The sequence below is a fragment of the Prunus avium genome, chromosome 7 (assembly GCF_965620075.1).
Source record: "Prunus avium chromosome 7, drPruAviu1.hap1.1, whole genome shotgun sequence".
Lineage (NCBI taxonomy): Eukaryota > Viridiplantae > Streptophyta > Magnoliopsida > Rosales > Rosaceae > Prunus > Prunus avium.
This window is the reverse complement of record NC_142290.1, coordinates 31,302,274-31,325,214: the sequence shown is the minus strand read 5'-3', so window position 1 is coordinate 31,325,214 and position 22,941 is coordinate 31,302,274. Positions and strand designations below refer to the sequence as shown.

At 36.6% G+C, this 22,941-nt stretch overlaps 3 protein-coding genes and 1 pseudogene across 4 annotated transcripts; all 4 read right to left on the bottom strand.

Annotated features, from left to right (window-relative positions):
* Window positions 1–671: 671 nt before the first annotated feature.
* On the bottom strand, window positions 672–6,395 carry LOC110766069 (abscisic acid 8'-hydroxylase 3). Its single transcript, XM_088244678.1, has 6 exons — window positions 6,221–6,395; window positions 5,631–5,985; window positions 5,256–5,511; window positions 1,463–1,558; window positions 1,211–1,329; window positions 672–1,078 (listed from the first exon to the last, which is right to left on the bottom strand). The coding sequence occupies exons 1-6, from the start codon at window positions 6,393–6,395 to the stop codon at window positions 928–930; spliced, it is 1,152 nt and encodes a 383-aa protein (XP_088100804.1). The 3' UTR covers window positions 672–927.
* Window positions 6,396–7,115: 720 nt separating this feature from the next.
* Window positions 7,116–8,985, bottom strand: ACD2 (accelerated cell death 2 (ACD2)). Its single transcript, XM_021969114.2, has 2 exons — window positions 8,556–8,985; window positions 7,116–7,921 (listed from the first exon to the last, which is right to left on the bottom strand). The coding sequence occupies exons 1-2, from the start codon at window positions 8,910–8,912 to the stop codon at window positions 7,307–7,309; spliced, it is 972 nt and encodes a 323-aa protein (XP_021824806.2). The 5' UTR covers window positions 8,913–8,985; the 3' UTR covers window positions 7,116–7,306.
* Window positions 8,986–14,281: 5,296 nt separating this feature from the next.
* LOC110766060 (protein DJ-1 homolog D-like) lies at window positions 14,282–17,930 on the bottom strand (annotated as a pseudogene). Its single transcript, XR_015825792.1, has 4 exons — window positions 17,912–17,930; window positions 16,725–17,172; window positions 15,368–15,729; window positions 14,282–14,844 (listed from the first exon to the last, which is right to left on the bottom strand). The product of XR_015825792.1 is annotated as a protein DJ-1 homolog D-like (transcript).
* A 1,995-nt stretch (window positions 17,931–19,925) lies between these two features.
* HSF4 (heat shock factor 4) lies at window positions 19,926–22,360 on the bottom strand. Its single transcript, XM_021969666.2, has 2 exons — window positions 21,730–22,360; window positions 19,926–20,877 (listed from the first exon to the last, which is right to left on the bottom strand). The coding sequence occupies exons 1-2, from the start codon at window positions 21,931–21,933 to the stop codon at window positions 20,185–20,187; spliced, it is 897 nt and encodes a 298-aa protein (XP_021825358.2). The 5' UTR covers window positions 21,934–22,360; the 3' UTR covers window positions 19,926–20,184.
* Window positions 22,361–22,941: the final 581 nt, after the last annotated feature.

Here is a 22,941-nt window from a genome sequence, read left to right as displayed (position 1 = left end):
CAATTCCTGGGGTGGGAGGTGGTATTTTAATTCCTGAAAAATCTAACCCATTAGGATTTTTTTTTACCCATTATATTCTCATACAATTTTAAAATTCCAAATTTGTTATCTACTTTAACCCAACAACGAGGACATTTTAGTAATTAGCACAACTCATACCCCATTTCCATATGATTTAATAAACAACTTTAATAAGAATCCAGAATATAACTCTCCTCAATCCATATGGTTTAGTAAACAACTTCAATAGGAATCCAAAATCTAATTCTCCTCATCAATTTAATTCATCCTCAATTCAATTTCTCCAAATTTGATTACGGATTAATAAACATGTCATTAGTTTGTTGAAAGTACTTATTAAAAAGCAATTATGCGATGTTATCGTCACACTAGTAACATGCACGATATGATTAAGGCATGGAAAAGAGCGGGAGTGTGGGCTGTTAGGAAGGAGGGTTTGATGGTGGCTGTCGCATCGGCAACATGGAGGTCCGGTTAGATTTTTTATTTTTTTATTTTTTAAGAATTAATTTCAATTTTTTCTTAATCTGTAATCAACAAAATGAGAATGTTAACCTTTTTTGGGTAAACTCATTTATAAAGTGTTTAGGAGGAATACGTAATCTTTAGTGTGATGGTGAACACCGTATAACTAAAGTGGTACAAAAACATAGAAAAGAACATTTATATTATATTATATATAAGAATCTAGCTAATATATATATATATAACCATTTTCACTTGGGAAACAAGATGATGATCAGTTTTCACCACTACATACGGATAAAGGGGTGCCATTTTATAGAGGGAAGAATATGATGTAGAAATTCACAAGTTTAGACGCCATTATATTTCATAGACAATTTGGTGAAGATTTTGAAAGTGCTAAAATATTCTTCGACCCAAAAAAATTGGCCCTTTTTAAAGCTACTTCAGCTTGCTTTCCTCCCTGCTTGCTAGCTTTGATGTCCTTCCTTGGGTGCAGCTGCAGGTTTCTTTCCAAAACTTGGCAGGAAGTCCTCTCTGAGGTATTGGAAATGGGTCATAATGAACCCCACCGGACCCTTCTACTTCCCACCTGCACCAGATCAATACCATCTATTTGTCAATATATAATATTAATTAATATGCGGCATTAATTCTTTATTAATTAATTAAACCAAGAACAAATGTGCATTTCTCTTCTCAATTCATGATTGGATTTTCGTACCTGAACTTGATAACAAGATGGTGGATAAAAATAAGCATTTGTAGCTTGGCAACTTCATTTCCTGGGCACGTATGAAGTCCATTGCCAAATGGCATGAATGTGTTGGGGTTTATTCCAAGCTTCATGCAATCAAATAGAAGCTCATGAATTTGTTTTTCTCTTACATTCAAACAGGAAATTATGAAAGAGAACAGAAGAGATAAAGCTAGGGATCAAATGGCAATTAGGTTATATCTCTCAAGTCTTTCATACCTCAAATCTTGATGGATTGAATTTATGCGGATCAACGAAAAAATCAGGATTGTGATGACTGTTACGGAACAAAGGCAGTACCTTCTGTTCGTACCACTTTTACAAAAATCAAAGGAGATAGTATCGTATAGTAGTGTAGCTCGGAAGTCCGAGTGTCGTATCCACAGAGAGCAGTGTAAAGAAAATAACAGAGATGAAAAAGAACAAGTGTGATTGAGAGGTAGATTTATGCAAGATTTGATTTGGAGAAAATTTAATTGATTAAAACACTAAGGCATTGGGTTTCCACTTTTAACATAAGCATGCAACTCTTAATAATTTGATCCACAAAATATTTTCCATTGTAGTTGTTCAAAATAATTAAAGCTCTTTTTAATTTCCTTTAGAAGTATTCTAAGCATAACTTGTACCATTGGCAACAAACTATCAAAAAATAATCTTCATCAAAATTCTATTAATCTTTAGTAATTCTCTTCTCTTTTAAAAGCATGAAAGTTTTTACTACACTATGGGAAAAACATGATTGAACCCATGAAATAGATTATCAAACATTCATCAATTAATTAAAAAGAAAACTACAAATTCCATTTGAACAAAAACTACAAATTCACATTAAAGCTTAAGTTTGGATCAAACTAATAAAAATTACACACTTATATTAAAAGTTTCCTCCCTAGCCCTAGCTAGGGAGTTAGTTCCCCATAATAAAATAAAACTAAAAACAGAATTTAAGACTTAGAAATATGGAGGGAAAAGAGAAAAAGCTCAAGATTGTGGAGCTTGGTGTAGTTTTACAATGCCGTAGCTCCATCTATTTATAGGAGGATGGGAGCAATATTCATGAATTTAATATGTCTTCCACTTGCCATCAAACCAATTGCCAAGTTGCTTCCTTTAATTAATTCATTGTGATGATGACTCCTTATCTAAATTCTTCAAAACTTTCTTCCACTTGAACACTTTGTCATGCATTTCCATACTTTCCTTCTTCTCATTGTCGGGTATCACTCTTGAATTTCTCCACACCACTCTCCACTTGCTTCTTTACTCCAAGCTTTTATCATTTCAAATAAGTACCCATCATTTTCAAATATATTCCTTAATCTTGGCCTAGTTCCTTGACTTTGGTTTTCACAAAGATCTTTGAGTCTTCTTATCAATTGCTCCACTTGCTCATCTCTCGTATCTTCTCATAAAAACTGCAGCAACTTTCCTCAAATTGTAGCTAGATAACAACTCAAGCATCATCATTCTTCTTTGCATTCATTGGTTGCAAGTAGTCAATTTGAACTTCTCCTTCATTGTTTATTCATTCTTTCTTTATTTCTTCAATGATGGAAGCTTTGCATGCATGTCCTAGAGTATATTCATGCAATTGATTGCTTCTTCTTTTCATTTGTTTTATCTTCAATTGCATTTGCTGCTGCACAAGTTGTCTCGAGCAAATTTCCTTGGCTTTGGCTGCACATATTTCTTCTCATCCTTTACTTTCTTCTTGCAACACATTACTTACTTCTTTTCCTCAACATGCTATTGGTGGAAGACACTTAATATCTACAAACAACCACTCATTAAATATAAAAACAAAGATTGGAAAGAAACAATAAAAATACTTTAATAGATTTATATAAAACAAAAGAAAATACTAACAAATATAAATTTAAGGATAAAACTTGTATTAATTTTGTGCTCATCAAATACCCCCAAACCTATATTTTGCTAGTCCTCGAGCAAAAGAAAATAAAAACTAAGTAGAAAAGAAAACTAAGCCACTTTCGCAGGGATCTCGATTGCATTTAGCATATGCAACAAGCCTTTAAACCCCTAGGTTACCCTAGTGGACGAGTATAGTCTCGTGAGGGCTTTCGGTGATTATACCCACAAACATCGAAATGAGAGTTTAAAAATTTATGCTACAACAAAATTTGAAAATTTAAACAAATGCTTAACCATCATCAAAAGCTATTTGGATTGAAAATTCATGAACAATTTTTAAAAGAGCAAACATGCTTCAAATTAATCCCCACATAAAGTTTTGATCACTTATAATCATTTAGTAAATTTTTCATTTGTTTCCTTTGGTGTTTAAGTGAACCAACACATTTTAGAGACAAAAGTTAATTTCAATCATAGTAACCTCATTATTTCAATCATTATCAAAATTCAGTGCAAATAACTAACCAAAGCATATATATACAATTTTTTTTTTATTTTTTTTTATTTTTTTTTATTTTGATTGTGACTGTGCAATGTTTAGTTCCATTAAGCTTTCTAATTAACCCATGTAGCGAGATTTAGGCCAACGACTCTCAAACCAAAGGTTTTAAGGCATTAGGTGTAGAAACACCCCTAAGGGCTTATTAACTCGAGTTAAAAAGGCTACAGAACTAAACTAGTCACAAAATGTATTTACCCCAAAACTTTACCGTTTGACGCGAACACTCGCTGCTGTTTAGGCAAGAGGCCCGGTTACTAAGTAAAACTATGGATAAATTAACATCATTATTATTATTTTATTTATTTACTTATTTATTTTTTTACGCCAAGGTCAATCAAGAGCAATGTCTTCTAACTCTACTTAAAACAACAAAGTTAACTATAATTGATCTTTTCTTTCATTCTCACTAAAGTGTTGATGTGCATGTGAGAGTTCAAAGTATAACTCATGAATTATCCACTAAATAGAAATAAGTGAAAAAAAACTAAAATTATGGGTTTAAAATTTAATAATATGTTTCCAATCGTAAAAATCATTCATGAGTGTTAAATCTGATTTGATGATAGTAAGCATAAAAATCTAGAGATAACACCATTTTTATTTTTTATTTTTTTTTTTTAAAATTTTTGGGTGAAATAAAATAATTAAAAAACAAAAACAAAAAAACAAAAAAAACAAACAAAAACAAAAACAAAACAAAACTTCTAAACCTTACCCCCAAACCTAAATCAAACATTGTCCTCAATGTTGAAGAATGTAGGTATCAACAAAGTTATAACAAGAAATGAAATGGAGTAAAGCAATTAAATAAAAGAACAAAAAAGAATTAAAATTAAAATTTAGTTGCAAAAATAAAAAATAAAAATAAAAATAAAGGAAAACAAAAATAACCAAACAAAACAGTAAACCCTAACAAACAGTTCTACGCAAACCGAAACCCAAAAGACGAAGAAGTCCAGCCCATTGGAACCTCCAAATCAATTGAAAACCCAATCCAAACGAAAGCCCAAATTTTTTATTTTTTTATTTTTTTTTCGGAAAGAAAATAAACTAAGTTATAAAAGAAAAAGAAAAATAAACACATTTCCAAAATTTTAAATATATATATATATATATAGAAAAACAAAAACAAAAACTGGAAAGGGAAGGTCACGGATAAAAGAAGGAAGGGATGTGTCGGCGTGCAGAGACAGCGTTCAATAATTAAGCAGAAAACACGGAAAGTGAAAATGAAAGTAAAAGTGAAAGTGAAAGTAAAAAACATGAAGGTAAAAGAAAAAAAATTGTCTCCCCTCTAAAAACACGCGGCTGCAAAACGTTAGGGAATCCGAGAGAAACAAACGCAGAAGCCGAAGTCTATTTAACCCGTCTCTGTGGAGTTGAGCTTGCGTCTGTGTTTCATCCTGAAAACTCAGAGTAAAACATCAATAAGCAAGAAACATAAATCACAATGGCAACCTCACCCACTTCCCTCGATGATTTGAATCTAGAGTTGGCCCTTGCGCCATCAGTGGCTCAAGTAAGTGCTCCTCCTCAATCCGTCTTCCCAAACTCCACATATCATCATGGAGTGGCAATGGCTTCAATATCTGGGACCAAGTTCCGGTTAACATCCAAGGACAATGAAGATTGAACCAATCTTCTTATTTGTGCATGGTAGTCATTTTGGTGAAAGAAAAGTGCTGAAGGACCAATTAATTTTTCTTTACTTTGAGGGTAGGTCGGTTTAAACAAGTGTGCCTGAGTCACCAACACAAACCTCACTGCCTCTGGGCTAGATAGCATTACACAAGGACTTCCAAGTATGTGGGTCTTGAAAACTTCTCCATACCTATATGTATATATAAATATATATATATATATACACACACCATATAAATTAATTATATAATTAATTGAATGATTAAGTTCATAATTTAGTCTTGAAAAGTAGTGAAATTGATTAATTACCTGTTTTGCCTAGTGGCAAAGAAGACATTTGGGTTTTGAGAGTAGAGTTGCAGGGTTTCACCTAGATAGGGCCAACCCATTGAGCCTGGAGGTAGATTTGGTGTGGGTTTTCTTGATCTCAATTGTTTTGCAAGTAAGAAGATGAATGAGAGTAGAGCAAAAAGAAAAGGATAGTGTTCATTTCTAAAGACACTCTCTCTGACTGAGATAGCTAGAAAGGGTAGTGAGTGAAAGTGTGGCCTAAGGGATGGGTTCTGCTTAATTATATAGGGTGAGTAGAAGGCAGGTAGTGACAATATGATTATGTGAGTTATTCTCTGCCATCCAATTTCAGTGGACACTACTTGCTTGCCCGCTACTTAGGCCAATTGGATGGGTCTAAATACTACTACAAGTCCAATTTTTTTTAACCAAATTTTGGTGATTAAATGATGCAATATGTTTTATTTATTAAAATTCAAACTAGCTTGTAAATGCGGGTTAGGTCAATCTCAAGAAGAAACCTCTAGGTTTTTAATCGGATCAAATCAAATACGATGTTCTCTTCTCTTGTTTTGTTTTTTTTCTGGCGAAGTCAATTACTGAAATGCCACTATCAATTTCATTGTCCAAGCCGGTTACCGTTGCGGATGGACAAGGTCTTCGACAAAACTCATCGGACGGCGGGCATGACATCTGCCGAACCGCGTGGGGACTTAAGTCGGTGGTGCAGACATGGAAAGTACTAGAATGGGATCCACTCCAGCGGGACGGTCCTTGATACATTTCTGATAAGCTCGAGATGTCAATCTCCACGGTTACGACGTTAGGTGGCTGTCATGATCTGATTTCACTGTACATGAATGGCGCCTGATGTAAAAGATCAAAAGATGCTAAATGAGAGTTGGGACCAGAAGTCTGGAAGCTACATGACCCAGGCCCTTGGCTTTGTGCCTTGTGGTTGAAAACACACTGGATTTCATCACTTTGCGGGGAAAGATTTAACCAAACCAAGCCACTACCACATAAAATTAGTCAAATTTTCATGAATAATGACATATAAGTTATAACAAATGAAGAGAAAAAAAAAAGAGATGGTAAGTAAATCGCGTGGAAAGATATGAAACACCATCATTTCAGTTGGATTCGAAACTAATCTCGAAATTTTGATGCGTGGAGACTTTAATGTTTAGTCTCTCTCTCACATATAAACAAATGAAATACTGTCACTTCAATTGGATCCGAAATAATCTCCAAAAATATTTCCTAGGCTTGCCTCTTGGAGGAAGCTCAAACCACAAGGCTTATGAGTTATGTCATTTCTTTGGAGTTGCGTTGGGTGATTTTATGTGATATGATATGAGGTTAGTTACTATTGGAACTTGGAATGGTTTAGGCAGGGGTGAAAATATTTGTAGCACCATATTTTCCTTCCTTTTTTTTTGGACGAAATGCATCTTCATATTTTCCTTTTAAAGGCAACAAATGTGGTTATTTGTACAAGTATTCATAACCCAATCCAAAAGAAGATGATTTCAAGCTAAAATATATACAATTCTCACTGTTTTTTTTTTCCTTCTTCAAACTCAGGTAAACACATCTTATTTGCCAAATCCTTCCTATTAATATCATACCACTGGTATTTGTTATCTTCCACACTGATCAAATCAAGCACATTAATCCCATGCTTGATCTGATCATACCCTATAAACTTCTTTAATGGCACCCAATACTCGATCTGCAGCATCAGGCCCAAACAACCTAGGAAAATTGGACCCCAAATCAATCTCAATAGTCTTCCTCTTGATCAAATCATCCCTCTTCTTTAGGTAAGCCCTCTCATCCTCTTCCACTTCTCTCTTCCCACAAGCACATTGATCCAGCCAAATTCCCAGCACCTCCTTTGTAATGGGACCCACATGGTTCTCTATGATCTCCTCCAGGCTTTGTCCCTGCCCACCAGCCTCTGCTTCAATCCTAACCAAAATGGCTGTTGGAGACACAACACTGCGGATGTATAGCGATGAAGAGAAGTAGGGTTTAGCCTCAGCAAGTTTGTCAAGCCTTTGCCTGGGTGTGTCCAGTTGGGTGTCTTGATAAAATGTTTGCAGGTAGTCAGGGTGGAGGACAAGGTCTTTTCTGGGAGGCAAGTCAAGGATGAGGACCAGGGAGGTTGGGCTGCTCTGGATGAGCTCAAGTAGGAAATTTGGTGCATCTGTGGTTTGGTTCAGATAGGATGAGAGGCTTGTAATGTTCAATGCTCCACCAGTTGGTAGCTCACAGTGCAGCCAACTTCCTAATATGAAATCAACCTGAAACATAAATGTCAATTAAGAGGTATAAAATTATTCATCCCTAGACCATGTATATGTAAGAATCAAAAAGTTTATCTTCAAACTTCACGAGCAAAGTCTAAGGTATATGTACTAAGTTTTTTTTTTTTTTTTTGGGCATATAGAGTTAGGCAAAAGATTGTTTCGTACCAGCCACTAATATGCAGTACTTGTTACATTGTCGATATTCAGTCAGTATTTGTTTATGCAACTGATATTGAGGGAGGTGGATTCAAACACAAGACTTTGGATGCAGAGTAATTATCGTAATCACTTGAGCTACAAGCCTTGTGACGATGTAGACACTACGTACTACACTTGTTATATTACATTTTACAATTAAAAATGATCCATAAATGAAAGAAATCAACCCAATTTACTCTCATAAAACCCCAACAATCCCTTTTATGTCAAAAGCTAATCACTCATTTTAAAACCCAATTTGCATCAAACCATTACTTATCCACATTTTCACTTAATGAAGTGTCCAAGTTAACACCAAATAACCACACATTAATAAGTAGCATAAGTAATTAATCATATGCATCACCCATGATTTTGTTTGTAAAAAAAAAAAAGAACAAGAAGAAACAGAGGGATTGAGAAAAATTACAGGGGAGGAGGCGAGGCCGGATCTGATGTGGAGGGATGCATGGTTGGTGCCAGTCTCGTTCTGATAGTATTGTACGTCGGGAGGGAGGGTACAAGGGAGGAGCTGCGAGCCAAGGCGCGTCTCTAATGTCGATACAAGATCAACCATGAGGTTCCTGTGTGGGGCCGACACGTAGGGGAAGTCTATGAACTTTATTTTGCTTGCTTGGTTGTGAAGGTCCATGGGAGATGATGCGGCGCGGATGCAGGAGGGCCTTGAGAGAAATGTAGATGAAGGTAAAGCAGAAGAAGCAGGGCGAGGGAAAGAGGAGGAGTGCGGTGGTGGAGTGTGTAAAATGTGGCGGAAGATAGCAGCCATTCATTCAGTGTTCGGTGGTCAGCACAGCAGTGATTGACTTTTGTGATATTTATGAGTCATGTATTGGGTCTTGTGATATTTATGTGGCCGAGAATATACTTTTAAAATATATTCACAAAAGTATTAAATGGTATATCCGACCGGCTATACTATATAAATAGAATATCAAATAGTATAGCTGCGCGGCTATACTCAATGGTCCCTCAACTATACCCATAGTTACACTTTGATCCCTCAATTCAATTATTAGTTGCAGGGGTCACTCACCTCTGTGCTTCGTTGCACCAGTAGTCCTTCCGTCAAGTTCTGTTAAATTTTCTATCAAAAATGAGGGTAAATTCGGAAATTCATTCACAACCCTCCCTATCCTCCACAACTTCAAAATTTGGAAATTCAAATTGAATATCAAATAATAAAAATTCCTACGGATCTCTCAAAAAAATAAAATAAAATAATTAAAAAAAAATTCCCACGGCTCTGCTACACAAAACTTCAAAACCCTAACCCACCAACCCCTCTTCCCTCTCAACCTCTCGATGGTTTGCAAACTGACGGCAAACTGAGTCTAAGAAAGATTCCTCTTGTGCCGAACCTATGGTTCAACCTTCCATTCTTGTTTGCTCCCTCAGGGAGGTCCAAAGATTCATCATTTCAGCACTTACCCTTTTTCGTTTTTGTTTCAAAAGTCTACAAATTTTAGCACGCATAAGTCAGATTTAATGGCTCTTGCAAAAGGGTCGGGTTTTAAATTGGTGTATTTGAATTGGGTTCAAAGATTATAGAAGACCGATGTGATTTAGGAGAAGGGTTGGTCTCGATACCCAGATCGAATTCAAAGGTTGGTTCTTTTTCCTGCGCTTATCTTTTGGGTTGTTTTAGATTATTGGGGAGAAGCAGGTGAGTGCTGAATTCGATACCCAGAAGCAGGTGTGTTCTTTTTCCTGCGCTTATCATTTCATCTAAAAAGTTGAAGCTTTGAAAAATATGTGTGGCTCGTGAAGCAGCCCCGCATGGCTGAACTTCCATCACTTTTCAGCGGTTGTTAGCAGTTTGTTGGGTTGCTTCTTGGCTGCCCCACTTTCCCTCCAAATTCCAATCGCAGAGGAGATGCCTCCGAATCTTCTTCCATCGTTGCCAATTCAGACACATAACGGAAACAAAATCACGAACCAGACGCTGTTTGCTGGTTAAAATGCGAGATCTTGAATTTGTTTGCTGGTCTGAAAATATTCTTGTTGTTGTGCGGCTTCTTTTTAATTGAATTTTTTGGTGTCATCAAGGATTTGGGTTGCAGCAATGGAGGGTTGTGGAGGAAGGGGAGGGTTGTGGAGGAAGGGGAGGGTTGTGGATGAAATTCCGAATTTATCCTCACTTTTGACATAAAATTTAACAGATTTGACGGAAGGACTATTGGTGCAACATAGCACCTAGTTGAGTGACCCTCGCAACTAATAATTGAATTGAGGGACCAAAGTGTAACTACGGGTATAGTTGAGGGACCATTGCTGCGAATAACCCAATAGAATATCTAACAGTATAGCCGCGCGGCTGGACTCTATAAATAGAATATGTCAAAGAGTATAAATAGAATATTCTAAACGTATAGCCGCCCGGCTATACTCTGAGTATGTTATAAGTATAGCCGATCGGCTATACTATTTAAATAGAATATTTTAAACTGTACCACGCTCCCAGCCACCACCATCTTCTTCGTCATTGTCATTGTCATCATCGTCGTAAAATTCTGAAGAATTATCGTCTAATCCCAAAACTGGATGAAATTCTGAAGGATTGTGGGAGAAATTCTGAGCAGGGTTTGTTGTTGTTGTTTTGCTGATAGTAACACTTGTCAAGTCTCCAAATTGACGGTGGCGTGCTACAAAGCCCTCCTATTTTCCCTACCAACGGCACCGCGTTTCAACTTTTTCACCATTGATGATCCTAGCGCCCGCCTAGTGACCGCCTAGCAACCGCCTAGACTGCCTAGCCCGCCTAGCCCGCCTAGCGCCCGCCTAGGCCATTTATTCAGTAATATTAACAATATGAGTGAGTGTGTTCAAGGATTTAACTTGTAAAAAAGATTTCCGAACAACAACAGATAACCCAGAGAAGTTTCACGGAGTTATCACAATGGTGGCTCTTGGCCAAGTAAGTCTCATGGAGATGGTGTTATCACAATGTGCTATTTGCATTAGCTCTTTATCTTTTCTGTTCTTTTTGTTCATGTCTTGTTTTGATTTGTCTCTGTTACGTGCTATGTTTATTCATTTTAGCACCTCTAGTAGTGATTTTCACCATTAAAGTATATAAGTTTTTGCTTCAATATCGGTGGCTCAAAGCTGGTTTTGTTAGTTTCCGTTGATTTGTAAATCTTTCAGATAATGTCCCCTGTGTCTATTTGCTTGATATTACAATTTGCAGTTCTATTTTTCTACTTGAAGCCTAGTGCTAGTTCTATTTGACTGAGACCTTTCAATTACATTTCATGAACATTAGTACCCACTTTATGTGAGTAGGCTAGTTATTGTTTTTACTTAGTAAACTAGGCTACAAGCACTACTTACCTGACATAGTATCTTTTATTTTAAACATCTTTATTTGCTGATTGTAACCACTTTTCCAATCGAAATCTTCGGGTATATAAATGTTGTGGGATACATTTCTGAATGTAATTTGGGAAAGCGTGCCAAATGGTTGTGCTATTCATGATATTTTGATGCTTGTTCACAGAATTCTGACTTATGTGTTTGTTCTAAAACAATTGGTTAATGTTGTTGCATCTGTCTTGTAGCACTGCTGTGGTTGCTTACTGCAGCATGTATCAAGACGGGGAGGCCTCGGACTGCTAAGAGAGCAATTGAACAGGTGGAGCAGCGGCTCTCAAAAGACGGGTGGCCAGAATACTATGACGGCAAGGCAGGGAGATATATCGGGAAGCAAGCGAGGAAGTACCAGACCTGGAGCATCTCAGGATATTTGGTAGCTAAACTGATGATCGAGAACCCAGCCAATCTTTCACTAATCTCTCTTGAAGAGGACAAGAAGATAGCCAAGCCAAGGCTCACCCGCTCCGCTTCCTTTTGAGTCAAACCAGTGGCAGCAGCATACATGATGCATTACAGGTATATGAGATTTCTCTTTAACCATGAATGCTGGAGGGAAACTAGCTGATTAAACTGATTGAGATGCAGTTTTGTGATTCATTACCATGATTTGCTAGTATGCTGCTGAGATATAGAGCCCCTGCATTTTCCTTTCCAGTTTCTTAATATCTGATTTTGAATAGTAAATGGTCTATAGGCATTTTGGAAAGTAATGCAACATGGCCGTTGTTCTGCTTACCAATTATTTGGCTAAGTATTTCAAGCTTTTATGGTGGGAATTTGCCTCCTATTTTCCTGCCAAATTCTGTTTGATAGGTGTGCAAATATTTTTCTTTGTGTTGTTGATAAAATTATTTTTACAAATGTGCCAAATTGTGATTTGGGGAAATAAGTAATATGAGAAACAATATATATTAAAAAATAACTATATATAATGACTCTTAAAAGACAAGTTCAGATTTGTTTTCCTCTCAATATATAGACGGGCAAAAATAACCATATATAATGACTCTTAAAAGACCTCGACCCTCAAGTTCAGATTTGAACAAGTGTCAAAGTCTGTTCTTTTACTCTTTGGCTGCTGATTATGGCTTTGAGCCCAATGCTCTCAACCCTGTATGTTCTTTGTTCTTCAGGTGATTTCTTTTTGTAAAATTACTACTGGATCTTGTTAAGAAATGGTAGGGAGAAAATGAAAATTAGTCTTGGGGTTACAATTTTCTCTTCTTGTTTGCACTTTTAGTTCAAGATTTTGGGCTTGAACTTGAGTTGCTAGTTGCGGACCAAATTTGGGCTATTTGATTTGAACTGATTTTGTTATACGACGTCTCTCCTGATGCCATATCTCATTATCAAAATGATAATGTGAACCAGTTTGTGTAGTGGACTGCTTGTAGGAGTGTTCATGAAACTAGAACTATATGATGCTCAATGGAATAGTGACAAATTTTCCAAGTTAGAATTTAGAAATAGGTGCAGACACGAAAAGAGTTTGTTATTGCAAAGTACCTTGCCTGCTAGAGGTGTTGTTGATTGTCTTTTTTAAAAATTCGTTGTTTTTGTCTGTAAGGATAGCATCTTGGCCTTTGAAACAGATTATGGCTAAGATTAGTGCTGAGGTATTATTAGGTAGTTAAAGACTAGATTGTTTAACGTAAAGCATGTTTTGTCTCACCATCTATATTATAAGGCAGGATGCCTTTAGCTGAGCTGAGATTCTTCTCGGTGTTCATGTTTCTTTTTCCTCTATCTTAGAAAACTTTCAATTTCTTCATTGGTAATTGGCGATTGTTATAGGTTCTTTTGATAGATATAAGTTTTGTTGAATAATTTCTATACTTGGTGTACGTTAAGTGTTTCGAAGGCTAATGGCACAAAGTTATGATGGCAGATTAAGAGGGCGACAGAGTCTGCTGAAGGTTGTGTGAAAGACTTCATCTTTGGATCAAAAAGGCAACCTGAAAGAGAAATTGAGAAGCTGGCCCTTAAAATTGCAAAGGAATATCATTAGTCTTTTTTTTGGAAAAAAAAAATGAACATCCTTAGTTAAATAGGCAGTTAACAATGTATTGAGAATGATTCTACTGTTCTTGTTAGTTTTATGTGGTGATATTTGGACCTTATGGGGTGGTATTTCATGTTTTGTTTCGTTTCATGTATGATCTTCACCTTGCTGCTGAGATAAAACCAAATTCAGTATGAATATGATTATTGGGCATTTGAGCAGTGTTTTATAATTTTGGAATTCTTTGCATTATTTGGAAATGGTCACATAACGATAGAAATTCTTATTAGATCGGTTAACAGATAGTCCTATTCGAAAAATTAACGACACATGTGAATGTTGTCATAGATATGCAAATACAATTAGTATTTTTTCCCATGCGGTACAAGATTATACATATACAAATAGAAAATAGATGGTTTCAACTAGGAATATCTTTTAAAGAAATATTCTTTTTATCTACGACTGAGAGGAGTGAAGGTGAAGACATACATCTCCAATGTCCTCTCCTTGACCTCCTCTGTTTGTACTCAGACTTCATAAACAAATTCACTTGAAACACAAAACCAAGCAGAGAAAATGGATGTGTTCTTGAACTATAACATGTGTTCTTGTGATGAATAGGCCCTCTTGCTTCTATTTTTCCCTTCACTGCTATGTTTTTTATTTATTAAATAAATTGTTAATTCACAGAAATGAAAATCTAATATCATGGGAAAAATACACTCTAGATGCAGCAAGAAACGAAAAGGACACTTCGGTGAGTGATAAATCAAATTTCAATATAAAGCACAAGTAATAGGCATATGAATATATTGTCCCAAATGTCACAATATTCATCGCCTCTGCTGATAAATCAAAATTTCAATATAAAAGCACAAGTGATAGGCATATGAATATGTTATCCCAATAGTCACAATATTCATTCCCTATGTTAGGAATAGCATACAATCTGACATCAGGATTGGGATTCGCAGGCAAGACAGAACTTACTTGCATGGAACATGGCATATACAGATCAAAAACAGATTATTACTTGGTCCCTCATTGATACAAAAGGCAGCATATCATCCTTGTCTTAATCTTTCATGAATTAAGTATATCACTTGCAAGCGGCTGACCAGGTAAACAGCAACTAGAATGATACTTGAACATCAAGCAATGCCATCAGTTGCGAAATGAACTCCGGGTGGCCCAGCCACGCTGCTCCAGTAACCAAATTTCCATCAGTGAAGCAACGATCTATTGGATCAGGTTCCAGCCATGTTGCTCCCAACAAAGCCACATTAAGCTTCACTGCTGGGTATGCAGTGCATTTCTTTCCCTATAAATGTAGGCAGTGGATAACAACTAGGGCATGCTTAAAGCTTCATAATGTGCAAATAAGTAAATTCACCATCAATCAGAAGAATCAGAAACAAACAGTGCAGAACTTCAAGGTGGTTGCTTTTGGACTTTGCAATAGAATCTTCACTCTGATACCACTTTATGTACATAGAAGATAAGTAATGTCCCACTTACAAGTCTGACGATACACCACACTCCACCTAACACATTATAAGAGACAGAAACTGCCTAGCTTATACCCTAACCTTGCTAGGTGATTCCCTATCTTAGCCTAGTCTTGGTGGTAACAGACAGAAAATCAGTAAAATTCGTAACAAAATCATTATTGTGGTTGTCCAAAGCACAGAATTGAATTAGTAAAATTTATAATTCGACTTGATTGATAAACTTAAAGGATAAGGACTTTGCATCAAGTTTCAGGAAACAAATGTGTAGTCTGGTGGAAAAAGAAAAGTACCAAGTGGGGAACTACTCTTAAATGATTATGCCGATAACCTTACCTGCAGAACACCAGCAGCAGCTAAAATCTGCTGCCCATGGCAGATGGATGCAACTGGTTTCCCAGCTTCCACGATTTGCTTCACTATTTCAATAACTTTCTCATCAAATGCCAAATATTCTGGAGCTCGACCTCCAGGGATTACAAGAGCATCGTAACTTGAGACATCAATAGTATCAAAATCAGCTGTTAAAGTGAAATTGTGGCCTGGCTTCTCACTGTAGGTTTGATCACCTTCAAAATCATGGACAGCAGTTGTGCAGATATCACCAGCTTTTTCTTAGGGCAAACTCCATCAACATGGTATCCTAGAGCTTGAAGGGATTGAAAAGGCACAGTTATCTCATAATCTTCCATGAAATCCTACAAACATCGAGGGAGAGAAATTGAATGATGCTCAGTAGTAACTGTATAAGAATTAGTTCATTAACAAACGACAAACCCCTTTAAGGGGTTACTTGAATCACACTAAATTAAAACAAGCAGCCAATCTTGATTTATTAACAATCTTATCACTGTTGTTGAACAAGTACAAGTTTGATCCAGAATAACAAGTAAAAGAATATTTTGATGTAGGACAGCTTAAATAATCAGCCTACAACTGCATATATGGTGGGCCTTAAGGTTTGTCAACTTGTATTTTTAACTTTTGGCATTGTAGAGAGACAAGTTTCAGTAGGATTCAAAGGATTAGATTTTAAAGGGGGGAAAAGGGCTGGTTCAAGAAAATAGGTTGCATGAAATCTGAAAGCAACTAAGTTAGGGATTTGGGGCTGCGTTTGGACTTCGGAGAGCTAATAAATGGTAATATGGGGAATCTTTAGGGTTTTTGGGATTTTGTTGGGGGAAGGAAGGCAAGAATTGAACTGTAAACAAATAAGCAAGCATTTTTAGTCCTATATTCAATTTCAACATAAAACTTGAGATTTGAAATTCTTGAGTAGTCTACAATCCTTGGAATCATGATACTAAATGTAAAGTGGTCCTTTAAAATTCATAAGGGAGCTACTTGTCTATGTATCGTTCCAAATCCAGAATTCGCACGACCTGAAAAAAGGCAGTATGCATGTTTGGACTTACCTTCACATTTCACACAAATGACCTGAAAAACAAGTATTCCAATGTAAAACACAACCCAAATAAGCAAACCTATGAAGCATACCGCCAACACATTGCATACATACATAGGAATGAATAATAATACCACATCACAATTTGTGGCAAATCTGGTAAAGCATACTGAGGCTTTCCTCCCTCTCTCTTTCAACAGTATATGTCAACATCAGTTCTTTTAAGTTTATTTTTATGCCCATTCATGCATGTAGATAGACAAAGAGAAACACTTAAATATAACTTACTCCACAGAGAAACAGGATCCTCTTATCTGAACCAGTTATGTTACCCCCCAGTGCGTTCACAAAAAGCCCAATTAACTCAGGATGACCTTCAAATGTAGCCCCAGTAACTAGATTATCATCAACGGCACAACTGACATGGTCTTAGGTTCTACCCAGTAAGCGCCTGCAGCAGCGAGTACAGGTCCCAGAGTTGGGAATGCAGTACACTTTCGACCTTTAACAGCTCCAGCAGCTGCTAAGACCAACTGCCCATGGCAAATAGCAGCAATTGGCTTTCTAAAATCGGAAAATTTTCCCACCAATCCTACAACCGATGCATCTATAGCAAGATATTCAGGAGCCCGTCCTCCTGTTATTATTAGTCCATCATATTTGTCAAACTCAACGTCATCAAATGTTGCAAGCACATTTAGTATAACAAAACTCCTAACATGTGTTCTTGTTTGAGCTTACTTTAGTCTCGCTGTCCACACAACTTAGAACTATAACCTACGGATTGCTATTTGTCAATCTAATAGAGTGGCTCTAATCAACAATAAAACTTATTCATTTTGTCTATAATTAAGGCTACCAAAGATTGGCTGATGCAAAAAACTAAACTTGAAAGCGTGATGTTCGTTCGTAAACTTGACAAACTAATTTCCAGTCCCAACAGATTCCAAATTTTAGAGGAGGCAACATAATCCCATATGTGAGAATTGTAAGCACTTCAATCTTTGAGACAAATTTCTTGTTTTGGGTTTACAAATTCAAGTGAAGTAAGCATTCAATCTTCAATCTAATTGAGTGTGCTTAATTACAGAGCATGGAAAAGACCAATTGACAGTGCTCAAGTGATGTAATGAGGCTAAAGAAAACGATTTTCATTAAAAATAGAAAAAGGAAAAGGCAAAAGAAGCAGAGGTGGGTGACCTGGTGAGCAGGAGAAAGTTGATGAATGGCTGTGCGACAGATATCACCAGCTTTCTTGCCAGGACAGACGGCATCAACGGACACTCCATATGCCTGCAGTGCTTGAAATGGAACCGATCGGCTATACAATATAAATAAATAAAATATCTAACCGTAAAGCCGATCCGGCTATACTATATAACTAGAATACCAAATAGTATAGCTGCGCGGCAATACTCTATTTAATATCTAACAGTATAGCCGCGCGGCTATCCTATATAAATAAAATAACTAACCGTAGCGCCGCGCGGCCATACTCTAAAAATAAAACAGCCGACCGGCTATACTATATAAATAGAGTATGTTCAAAGTATAGCCGCCCGGCTATACTACATAAATAGAATATCAAATAGTATAGCTGCGCGGCTATACTCTATAAATAGAATATCTAACAGTATAGCCGCGCGGCGGGACTATATAAATAGAATATGTTAAAGAGCATAGCCATTTGGCTATACGATATAAATAGAAGACTTAAATGTTAAAATGGTCCCTGTGTTTTATCTCATAGGCCAATTTAGTCTCTGTGTTATCAATTTGGCCAATTTGGTCCTTGTGTTTGTATATGTTAGTCAATGTAGTCCATTCTCTTAAAAATATTTAAAATTAATTAAAAAAACTGTAATTGATTATAAAATTTTAAATTCAATCTGAAAATGAAATATATATTTTTAAAATTTCACCTTCCCCAATTTCACACATACACCTCAACCACTTACCAAACCCAGCCACCCTCACCACCACCACTCCAACCCCAAACACATAGCCACCCTCACCACCATTCCAACCCCACCTAAACCACAACAACTCTCTCTCTCTCTCTCTCTCTCTCTCTCGCGGCTTCCTCTCTGACAAATCACGAAGATCCTCATAGTCGGTCACCGTAACCTTGATGGCTCTACTGCCAATTGATCATCCTCATTGTAGCAAAAGTCGACGACATTCAAGCCAATGGATCGGAGAGGAGAGAGAGATGAAGGGTAGAGTATGAGAAAATCTAAAACATAAGAGAGAGAAGAAAAATTGCAGCAAGAAAAGAGTAGGCATCAATTCTATTAAGAACCTTTTTTTCTTTTCCTACAGGAATCGAAACCATTGGAGGTTGAGGTTGTGTGGGTTTTAATCATTTTAGCATTATTATTATTTGAGTTTAAATCTTTATAATTAATTACAGATTTTTAAATTAAATTTAAATGCACTTTTTTTAGGTTTTAACATAATTTTGACGGAAAGGATCAAATTTGTTAACAGATACAAACACAGGGACTAAATTGGCCAAATTAATAACACATGGACTAAATTGGCTGATAAGGTAAAACACATGGACCATTTCGATATTTAAGCCTAAATAGAATATTCTAAAGGTATAGTCGCCCGGCTAGCTATCATTATTTTGTTTTTTGTTCGAAACCTTTAGAAATTTCATTGAAAAAACCTGGTCTGCAAAAAATACAATAGGGGTGGAATATTTTGGTTCATTTTAATTTTAATTTGGAGGGTGTGGGGAGGCAACCAAGGTACATGTTACAGACAAAGCTTCAATCTAGCTCCCTCTCAGAGACACCTCCATTCACGATGATTGTTCTGGCTTCTTTTTGGATGGGGCTGTTTTTTTTTTTTAAATAATTATTTTTTTATTTAAATGTTATTCTAGTTTTCTTATTAATTATTTTTTATTTCCTTTTTGTTTTATTTATTTTACTCGAAATTACAATTTTATCCTTATAATTAATGGAAAATTGGATGAAATTCACACAAATTAACGGCAAATGCTAAATTTGCCATTTAATTAATTCAGTTGTTAAATTTGCTTACTTTTTAGTTCGGGGGATTAAGTTCAATTGGGATCCTAGTTTAGGGTCGTGTACGGCAATTTACTCTAAATTAATTTATGTTATTTTAAATGAAACTGAATTATTATCCGATTGAATTTGTTAAATAAATGATTTTCATATTCAAATTAGATTTGGATCAAAATTCGATGCATTGAGAGGTAAGTCTCTAGTTTGATTGAGTTGCAATGCAAGGGTCATAGGATAAACCTAGAATGTGATATACCATTTGAGTATTGGACCATTACTTGTGCTGGACAGACCAATTTATGGACTTTTTATATACATATAATTGGTCACAGGAACATTAGATAGCGTTTGTTAAGCCTTCAACTCTGAATTCACATAATGATATTTCTACTAATCAGAAAAATTTTAAAAAAATAACTGGAGGTTTCTATATGTTCATGTCTGGATCTCTGCATAAACCTTTCATCCTTATTTCAACTACAATATTACACAAACCATAACTTTTCTGTCTATTGCTTCTTTACGGAACTACCTTAACCATTTGGTGTTTCCATATATATAACATATCAAATAAAAACTTTAAAAACTTTTCTTTCTTCTACAGTAACAAAGTTTTTCAACAACATGCGGGCAGGCGCACAGGCCTTACCATACACGCCTGCCCCCCTTTTCAGCTAGCTCCGCTTAGCTCGGCTTGCTCAGCTAGCTCAGTTGCACACCTTCCCGCTCTTCATCATCGGCGCGCCGAACTCCGCTCTCTTCATCTTCTTCGCGTAGGTCCCACCAACACCAACCCCAAATTTCTCATCACGCTCCGTTCTCTTACTCTTCTTCTTCTCCTCCCCTTTCACCCAAACCCCAAACAGCTTCAAGCCCTCTTTTTGTTTTCCGTCGTCGTCATCATCATCATCAGCAGCATCATTCTCATCACGATCAAAATCGAGATCATCATCCTCATCTTCATCTTCATCACGGGTGGACACATAGCTTCCTTGCCGCATGATGCGATTGATCTGATCGGGTCCCACCTTCAGGTAATCCATCAGGAACCTCACGAGCTCGTCGCACTGCTTCTTCGTCTGCGACAGCTCCGAGCTCAAATTCTCGTTCTCCTTCTTCAGTTTCTCGTTCTCGCCCGACAAATCGGACGCTTGACCCATTGCCGCCGTCTCCACCGACCCCGGGTTCTTCGAGTCCGACGACGACGTCGAAGTCGACGCCATCTCCTCCCCCGAGTTCGATGGAGTCGACAGCCCTCCGGATTTCTCGCTGGCCGTAACCTTCCCCGTCCCTGACGTCACCGATTTCCGGCGACGGATTTCGGAGAGGAGCTCCTTCTGCCCTCGCCGGAAGTTGTCGTTCGCGAACTCCCATTGGTCCGGCACCGTCTTTCGAAAGCCCTGTAATTGAAGCAAAACGCACGCTTAGTTAATTGATACTTAAAATTTAACACGTCAACGGAATATTTGATTAATTTGGAAACTTCGATTTTCCGCCGTCGTATTTGGAAAAATGGAGGCAGATGGGCCACGTTTGCAATTTTTTATATTATTGGGTTGGGCCACGGACAATTTAAAGAATAAACTATAGAATATTATGACTATACAGTACATTTTGTACGCGTATTAAAAATTGAATAGACGACATGATTTATTTTTCTTCTTTTAGATCCTATTATCTTACAATTTACACAAAACAATTTTGCAAAATTGATGTCATCTTTGATTAATATATATTTTTTTTTTACACAAAAATCAACCATAAATTTTTTCTTTTCTAAACAAATACTTATTGTCGCAGTTTCCCCGTTAAAGGATTGATGATTATTTGTAGTTTATTCCTTGTCAAAATTTCAACACAAAATAAAAATAAAAATTGAAAGGCTCAAACAATACCCAGTTGCAAATAAACAATTGTATTGACCATCGGCAATTATTTTCAACGTTTTTCCTTTTCTTTTTAAATTGCCAAGAAACCTTCACCAACTATTTTTTAAGGAACAAAAAGACAACAGGAATCTCTATGGAAAATTTTCAATTTCAAGTTTTGATCTCATCTTTGGAACTAATATGTAATATTGAACATATATATTGGCGCAAATGTAAAAACAATAAAAACAAACCAACGTAATTTAAAATGGTAAATAACACTAAGCTTCGTTTGGTGCAGAGTACTCACCTAATGCTCTAAGACATAGTCCGATTTTATACTTGTAAAAAAAGAAAGGTAAAAAACAGAAATTAATTACTCACATAGGTGTTAAGCTGGCGTACGAAGCTTGAGAAATTGTTGTGCTTGAAATATTTAGGCAACATATCCCTGGCAAAATCCACAGTCTTCCAAACAACAAACGTTGTCCCGCTTTCGTTCCACGAGATGACATCGTCCCAGCTCGGATCGTCCACCAACTGATAGGTCTTGGTCAAAAACGGCGCCGGAACGGACCTTTGCGCCATCTTCAACCGATGGATACAGGAAAAAAAAAAAGATATAATAATAAAGACGCAAAAAGTGAAAAAAACTTTGGTTACAAAATGTAATTGAGCTAGCAAAACCCAGAACCGCTTTTGGTTTTGGGGATTGATTGATTGATTGATTGAACTAATGGGTTAGCTTGGTAAGGAATTTAGGATGAGGAGGAGGGATTAGAACAACTAAAAAGGAGAAGGGCAGTGAGGAACTCCCAGCCCCAGCAGTAAAACCCAGAGAGGAAGAAGCGAGAGAGGACGGTGTTGGTTCGAGCTTTGCCTCTACCAGCTTCCATGGCGATGGCGGTTTTGGGGTGGAAGCAAAACCAAGACCATAACTCTTGTTTCAGTTTCTTTCTCAAGGCTCAAACAAAAGCAAAGCAAATACAAACTCTTTTCTACCGCATTCGCGTACGTGGGTCTCTTATAAAGGACGAAGAGGCCACAACAAAATTAGAGAAAGTGACGCGGGTTCTAGAAATTTTTAGAAACCAACACTTTCTTCCTGATAAATATAATATAAAATGGTACGGTAATTAATCTTTTTCTTTTTTTGCTAGATTTATATTTGAATTTAATACTTATCTTGTCAGACTGCGAAGAAATTATAAAATGGTACTGTATAGTGGTACTTTCATTAAAAATATATCATATGTCATTTTTAAAAAACAAATTTTTTTTTTTTAACAGCTGGGTGTAATACTTACTTTTTAACTTTAAAATAAGAATTTTTTATTTGAAAAAAAAAGGAGTAGCTGAAGCCGCCGGGTTTCCTCCCACCACAACCCAATCCCCATCCTCACACTGCCATTCAACCCAATGGCCATGGATTAAGAAAATAAAAATTAAGAAAGAGAGCTCATTTAGGGAAGTACTATTAGTTGACATAGTGGTACAATACCATTCTATAACTATTATAAATTTAGGCATATCAAAGTTATCTACGGTCTAATAACATGATATAAATGCACATGAAAAAGTGAAGTGTCTGAATAG